Source organism: Oryx dammah, unplaced genomic scaffold (genome assembly GCF_014754425.2).
Source record: "Oryx dammah isolate SB20612 unplaced genomic scaffold, SCBI_Odam_1.1 HiC_scaffold_27, whole genome shotgun sequence".
In the NCBI taxonomy this organism is placed as follows: Eukaryota; Metazoa; Chordata; class Mammalia; order Artiodactyla; family Bovidae; genus Oryx; species Oryx dammah.
In genome coordinates, this window is record NW_024070211.1 from 6,521,414 (window position 1) to 6,529,019 (window position 7,606).

The 7,606-nt window shown below is 39.3% G+C and overlaps 1 protein-coding gene across 6 annotated transcripts in view; it reads right to left on the reverse strand.

Annotated features, from left to right (window-relative positions):
• Positions 1-7,390, reverse strand: part of HNRNPR (heterogeneous nuclear ribonucleoprotein R) — a 33,355-nt gene extending 25,965 nt beyond the window's left edge. The window contains exons 1-4 of one of the 6 annotated variants that reach the window (XM_040229605.1): positions 7,215-7,339; positions 3,942-4,110; positions 1,583-1,701; positions 925-1,032 (exon numbers count right to left, since the gene is read on the reverse strand). In XM_040229605.1, the coding sequence (XP_040085539.1) occupies positions 925-1,032; positions 1,583-1,701; positions 3,942-4,098 (384 nt within the window). In that variant the 5' untranslated portion in view covers positions 4,099-4,110; positions 7,215-7,339. Of the gene's footprint in view, positions 1-924; positions 1,033-1,582; positions 1,702-3,941; positions 4,111-7,214 lie in introns of all 6 variants that reach the window. The other 5 variants (XM_040229603.1, XM_040229602.1, XM_040229604.1 and 2 more) reach the window with 5 other exon arrangements.
• Positions 7,391-7,606: the final 216 nt, after the last annotated feature.

A 7,606-nucleotide genomic window follows, 5' to 3' on the forward strand; every position in this document is an offset into this window, starting at 1 on the left:
AGTCATAGAAAAGAAGATACTGTCCTTGCCCTTAAGGGTTTGTGTTCATATGAAAGGCCTACAGAACAAAGACACAATGGAAAAAAAGAAAGGCAATCTATCTAGGAATGGGAGGATTTTACACTTCAGGTTTTTAAAAATCACAGAATGTTGGAGTAACAAGAAATTTTAGACATCAAATTCAACAGTTTAAAAAAACATCTCTGGATAACCCTGGGATAGCAGTTATTTTAGATCCTCCATTCTTCTACTATTGACACAAAACATGTATATTATCCATTACTTGTATACTATGTAGTATACACATATTACATATACAATATGCACCTTCTCAAGAGCAGATAGCCAGTTTTAGGGAAATAACATAGACCTATTCTATGAACAGCAGTAAGTTTAAAAAAAAAAAAACCATTATAGCAAATAAAGTTCTCTCCTATTATTTAATATATAAGAATGGGAGTGTGCCATTTTCCACAAGAGGAATAAAAGGTACAAAGGAGTAAAAACTGTAAGTTGTATTTCTTGTCTAAAACATGATGGAACTGTACAAACTTCAACATTAACTATTTCAAATGGAAAAGTCTATCACTACAGCAAAACACCAATATCCATTTAACTAAAGTTGAGGTTCACTAGTCTTACTAAAAGCCCTGTATTTTCCTTTCAGTTTATCTAAATGATAACAACAGTAACAATAATGGCTCACAGTTATACATATCTCCCTACAGTCCAGGCATTATGTACTCTATGTCAGAGCACTGCAACTTACAGAGAAGCCCTTGCACCGCAACCCAAGACCCCACATCCTGCAAGGAAGATCCCTCGTGCCACCACCAAAACCTGACCCATCCAAAGAAATAAATATTTCTAGAGCATTTGATATCATGATTAAATTTCATTACAACTACCCAATCCAAGTTTTACCTTGATCTTTGCTTCATCAGGTCCCTTCGTGGACTCTTGCACCTTGCTCCCCTGTTTCTCCCTTTGCCTGTAGGTCTTCATAACTCCACATAAAAATGCACTTTTGTTCTAGAACAGCCAAGTAATTCAATGAAAAATAATTACCAGGAATTGTTGAAGAGTCAAATATACAATTAAATTTAAATTTCAGAAGAACAAAATTTAAACAAAATATTCACTCATTTCTTAACTCAACAAATACTTGATGAGTAGTTGCTATGTGCAGAGACTGGAACTGACAGCACATAAGACACATAAAGCCTCTGGGGAGCTTACCCTCAGCAACAGCAAAACAGTCTTCCATTTGCTGATATTTAACTGCATCTGGGCTATTTTTGCCAGATGTCCTGAAACTATTCCTCCTATCTACACTATTTCCCTCCAAGAAAACAAAACAGTTTCACGGAATCCAAAAATGTCACAAGAAGTGGGAGACTTTTACTTTGTACTTGCGTTTCTGAAAACTTTTTGCCATGTAGACTTTTTTACGCTAATTTTTTTTAAAGAAGCAGAAGTAGTCACAAAAAAAAAACCACTTATAATAGTAATAGTAAAAAGTAATAGTAAAATAATTTCAGATCATTAGTTGTTCAAAGACTTTTCTGGATAATGTCCTTACCTGAACATGTGATAAGTCACTTTCCTTGAACTGCTGTAGTACAGACAGAGCTCCTTCTTCATTAAATTCCCTGAGAGCATCAATTGCTCTTTCATCAAGATCGACATAAGCTACCAATCCTAAAAATTAAATTGAAAACAGGTAACATTATTGCAACAAAGAGGATAGTCTAAACTGAGCTATCAATGTTCATCGAGAATTGCTATATTCAATACTATCACTAACTACATTTTCATTCAACTATACGCATATAGGTCAGCTATACAAATACTATATAGAAAGATCAAGAGTACAAATATGAAAACAAAAGACACAATGTTAATATCTATACACATAAATTTCAATCCCCATATCCCACACAAAAAAATTCTAACCCCATTTCCCACTCTCCAAAATGTTTAAATCTTGGAAGTTAAATCTGATGTACATACATACTGTACTACAGATTAAGCATTAAAATAGTAAGTTCTGATTATGTTAGCATGGTTAAAAAAAAAAAAAAAACACTGAATTTCCCAAGAATCAACCTTCAAATTATATGGACTGCTGGAGTTGTTGCTAACCACCCAAGAAGTGGGGGAAAAAATGAATTATTTTTGCTAAATAATTCTTCCCACTCTCCAAAAAGTGTCAAAGGCTTTCCCTCCTTAGCACCAAAGATAAAATGAAGTTTCATTTGTTTTGAGCATCTACTTTGCTGCAGTCAGAATGTGGAAAGGCATATTTTACATTAAATTTTAAATTTTTCCTATAAATGCAAGTGCAGCTTGATTAATCAATTCTAAAAAGTCATATTTTAAGGCATTTTTTGTTCTTCACAAGTGTCACACTGAGATTTTAAAAGATGCTGTAGCATTAACAACACTGTCAACAATGACAATTTTTTTTTCAAATGGCATTAAATGGACTTTACTATGGACTTACAAGCAAAGTATATAGAAAATATATGCACTGCATTCTATATATACATATAGTATATTTCACTGCACACAGAACATCTACTATGTTTAAATATAATTTAAGTCTGTTAAATTTTATATTTCTGAATATATTTCAGAATTGATCCAAAGTAAAATGGAAATATTTGGCAGATTAAAAGCCCCAAGTCCATATGAACTAACATCAAAAGTGACTCCATTTTGGTAAAGCCAAAAAGAACTTTATTCCATAATATCACTTGCAAAGTTACTTAAAAAAAAAAAAAAAGATGCCATGATTTAAGAGCTCAAAATGAGCATGCCAAAATAACTGGCATTTCCTTACTTGACTATTCCATATCACCACCCAAAGTCACAACTCAGGATACCCATCAATCCATTCTGTCAATCCAACCCTACACCCAAGCCATCAACCTCTTATCAATAACAAAACACTCTACAAGAGAGCATCTCAAAGCAGATCACTGCCAATTCTCTATGGCAGAACATCAAAGAAAGTTTCTGAGCACTGATTTTCAAAGGGACCATCACCCAGGAGTCAGTCTGAGAAGTCATTTTAGTGTCTAAATGAGCTTTAGCTTGAGCTTCTCGGATTTAAAAATAAATAAATAAATAAGGACAAAAAAACAGTTATTTGTTACTACAGTACTTAAGACACAGTCTGTGAGACAATTCCATTTTCTCTCCCAGAATCTGGACAGGCACACAAAACACAGAGGAAGAACGTTTCCATCTAATGGCCCCAAAGGGGGAGGACATATTTATTTATGAACAATGCTCTCTAATGGTATATATATTTCTCTCCCTCTTTAGAACTTCAAACCACTTACAACCACCATATTAAAATGTTCAAATTTGCTTAAGCACTTAACCATGGGATTCTAGATTTTAAAAAAAACACAGCTGTTACAAACCAAACACTTCCGAATTACTGAGAGTTGTAGATTTCTGTTACAAACTGGACAGGCCACAAACTCTCAAGGAGTCTGACATTTTATTATCATTTCAGACAATACCATCTAACTAGTCCTCTTATTATGCCACCTAATAAGACCTAAGCTATTTTAACAATCACTTTAAGAAGCTAAAGGTAGAAAAGTAAAAGCAAAATGACAACTGATTTAGATTAAGAAAAAAATGTAAAATTTGATATGCTGAAACACATTTTAATTGATGGTAAATCTAAGACAAATTGATGTACTGTTCTGAAACAACTCAGACTGCATATTCAACACTAAGGCTTCAAAATAATGAAATAAGAATATCAAAGTCAAACCCAATATGCCCTCAATGAAGGGAAAGTAACATTCAGCTCTACATAGATCAGAAACAATAATATTTAACCTTTAAAAATCTATAAAATTCAAAGTGGTTTGCCCTCACTTTCATAACCAGTCAGAAACAAGAAATGTATATTATACCTGTCTGAAATATTTCATCAAGTCTTTCTGCCACCTTCTGAGGGAGGCCTGCCTCTATCAGTGTCTTGTAGTGTTCTGTGTGATTTACACTGGAAGTATCCATTGGTTCTTCCTCTTCTTTTAACTGTACCGCATTACCATTCACCTGATTAGCCATTTTATTATGCTGCTGGAAAAAATTCAGGAGCTATATTACATTAAGCCAGAAATAACTAGTTTGTAGGACAATGCATGATTTATCTAGTTTGTATACATGCTGCTAATAACCTCTATCGAAATATTCTGATGGCTTTTCTGATGTATCTGACCTAAATTTGCGATAATTCTGTAAAACCATGGGAAATGTACATGAAAGTGTTGAATTTTTAAGGAACTTCATGTACACTAGGTTAGATAAAAGCTTGAATTTATTTAAGGTAGAATCACTAATTAACAAAAGCAGCAGTTGTGTCCTGATGAGCTTATCAACAGATCATCACAAAATCCTAAAAAGCCCTTCAGCTCTCCATTCTTAAACAGTTTTAAAAAGTCTGGTTTAAAAACAGAATGAACACCCACAGACAACTTAAGGTTCAAGGACTTTCAAACTTTACTAGCTCTGCTTCAAATCCAACATAGGTGTGAAATTAATGCCCTGTTGTCTCTAGTTCAACATGCTGCTGGTTTGCGTTTTCTCCACCTAACTTAAAAAAAACAGCTTGACATTAATTTTTGTTCTAAAATTAATTTGCTATTCCCATTCACAGATTTAAAAGAAAAAATGACCAGGTTTAAAAGCTAAATGATTGTTTTAAGTCCACATAAAATAAAAAGTGAGCTATAGTTAAGGCTGCTTCTTTTTAAACTTAGGTCAGATGTCTCAGATTTACCTACCCAAATCATTTTGGGTGTTCAACTTTTATGTAATGCTGAAATGGATCACCTCCCTGAAGAGAGATTAAACAATAAAACCATACAAGGCCAGTCTCTATACTAGCTCCGCAAAAGAGAGGGAATTAAAGTGCATTTGTCTGTGGTGAAATTATAATGTGATGAAGATAATAAGCAGCAGAATAAAGACATTGCAACAAATACTGAAATAAAAGACATGAAGGTGGATTTCAAGGAAAAGCCTACTTTTCCTGATGAAACTGAAGATACCTAGACAGCTATAAAGAAAATACAAGTTTCCTAAAAAGCACTAAAATCCATACATAAGATAACCACACTTCCAGACTGCTTATCAAAACCCTGTGCAAATGCACCAGGTGCAGTTTTTCTGACTTAAAACAACTTCAAAGTCCACTGATATTTAGTTGAAGTTAATGAAAAAGGAAGACTGAGAAGGAGGTAACAGAAAGCAGGAAGAGAGGAAAATGCACAAACTGTTACTCTGAAAATGAGATAAACAGTATTATAACTTCTTATGATTACAAAACATTAAGACTTAGTAACCCACTAATGTCTATATAGAGGCAGACTCCGTGGTTAATCTCTGGGTGGATAAATGTTTCTCAAGGCAAAACTCAAATTCTGATGAACTGGCAAAAACAAAAACATTCAAAACTGGCACTTTTGATAAAGAAACTACTTATAGTGTAAGATGAATAGTTTACTGATTAGTACAACCTACTTCTATAAAGAAGCCTTCAAGTCCAAAATATTTTTGGGAACGTATAGTTGTTTTCCATGCTCACCCACCCTCAAATACGACCATAAGATAGATCATTAGAACTCAAAAGTTCTCAGTATCACAAGACCCTTGCGGTATTGCACCTGGGAATACTATCAATCACGGAAAGAAAGCAAATTTTTAACAGAAAAGTTCAATGAAAATCTGTTAAGGTGGTATTTTTTTAAAGTATGTGTAAAGCAAAAAGACAAGTTGTGTATTAAGCACAAGACAGAAATATTTATGACTACCATTCACTGCAAAGGCTCTCTACAAGCTGATTTTGAAATTGGTTGAAATTTTCAAAAAATGTCTGTAAAGTTTAACAAAAAAGTACAACTATTAAGAGAGTCCAGAAAATAAAACCTTCCAGATCAAGGAAAAAGCTCTCTTCAAACCAAATATAATGTGCTCATATTAAAAAAAGACTTTCATGTCATATGACCATTTAAAACTCTTGTGTCAATTCAATGCCACACAGCCAAACCATATTTCTGGATGCAGCAAATATATTAATGTGATTGATGTTATTTGATCTCAACTTTTTTTTGCAAAAAGGAGAAATTTAAAATCAGGGTTGCTGGGAAATTTGGGAAATCTGGCACTAGCCCCTCCCTGACTTTTTTTTCTGAACATCTCGTGAAAATTCTTCTCATTTTAAGAGACCGGCTTTTAAGGATCCAATGAAATGAAAACTAACGGTTCTCTCATGGCTTAGGAGTGTCAAGCCCTTATTCTACGACTGACTCATGAGACATAAATTTAGACTCCGGAGGACAGCAAAAAATCTGAAACAGGTAGTGTGGAAGGGGCTGAACCCTTCAAGATCCCCGTGGCTTCTTAAAATTTTGGCAATACGGTTTCTATCGCAGAAGAAAAAAGAGAATCGCATTTCCAAGAGTGCGCCTATGGCATTTAGACTTCGGTATCTCAGGCGCCGCTCGAAGCCTAAGTTTCATGGCCTCTAGTAGTCATTTTTTCCTTCAAATCTCGACTTGCAGCATGCAGAACTGGGGGCGGGGGGCGGCTGGGGAGGGGAAACGGAGGCTTTTCCTACACACACCGGCCTCTCGGCCTCTGCTTCACACAAAAGTTTTCTCCCGGCTCGGCTCACCCGGGTTGGCATCCCGCCCTCGGCCCACCCCGGCCCATGCCGGTCCTGACCATCAACAAACCCCACGCGCGGCCAGGCCGGCTGAGACGGGGAGCAAGGCGGGGCTCCGGCAGGGAGAGGCGACGGGGTCTATCTAAAGCGGGGACTGAAAGCGGCCGACTCGGCCGCGTGGAGCGGCGGGCGGAGGCGGGAAAAGCGCGGCGGCCCCGGCAGGCCGCGCGGAGGGCGCCCGGCGGGCCGGACCGCGGGCCTGGGCTTGGAGGGGAGGCGGCGGGTGGTGGGGGGAGCGGGGAGGATGAGCGAGGGCGAGGAAGCGCCTCGGCGGCGGCTAGGCCCTCCGCTGAGCCGCCGGACGAGGCCGAAGCCGCCCCCAGCCCATCCCCACCCCCACCCCGGGGGCTTCGGAGCGAAAACGAAACTGGGGAGCAGGCGCCGAGCCCGGGCCTGGCCCGGTAGGGTCGGATCGGGGCTCCCGGCCCCTCCCCCCGCGGGCCGGCGCGAGACTCACCAGGGCAGAGCTGGGGCCGGTGGCCGGGCCCGTGAGAACCAGCGCGAGGCGCTTTGAAAACGACTAGAAATGGCGCGCGCACCACCCCCTCCCCCCGCCGTCACGGACCGAGACGCGATCCCGGCAGCACGCGGGGTTTCCCGGAACTGCTTCCAGGGACTCTGAGCGGCCGGGCAATCACCTCGCGCGGCGGCCTGACGAACAGCCCAGACAACCATTAGCAGCGAGAAGAGGCGCCCCACGCCGGACGGCTCAGAAGCCAATCGCGGAAGCCGTCGGCTGAGCCAATGAGGGAACTCAGCGCTGCCGGCTGGGGCGCCTCCGGGGCGGGGGCAGGAACACAAAGGGGTCTGTGGCGAAGCTGCGAGTGAGTGGTAGGCGAGGCTGTGGGG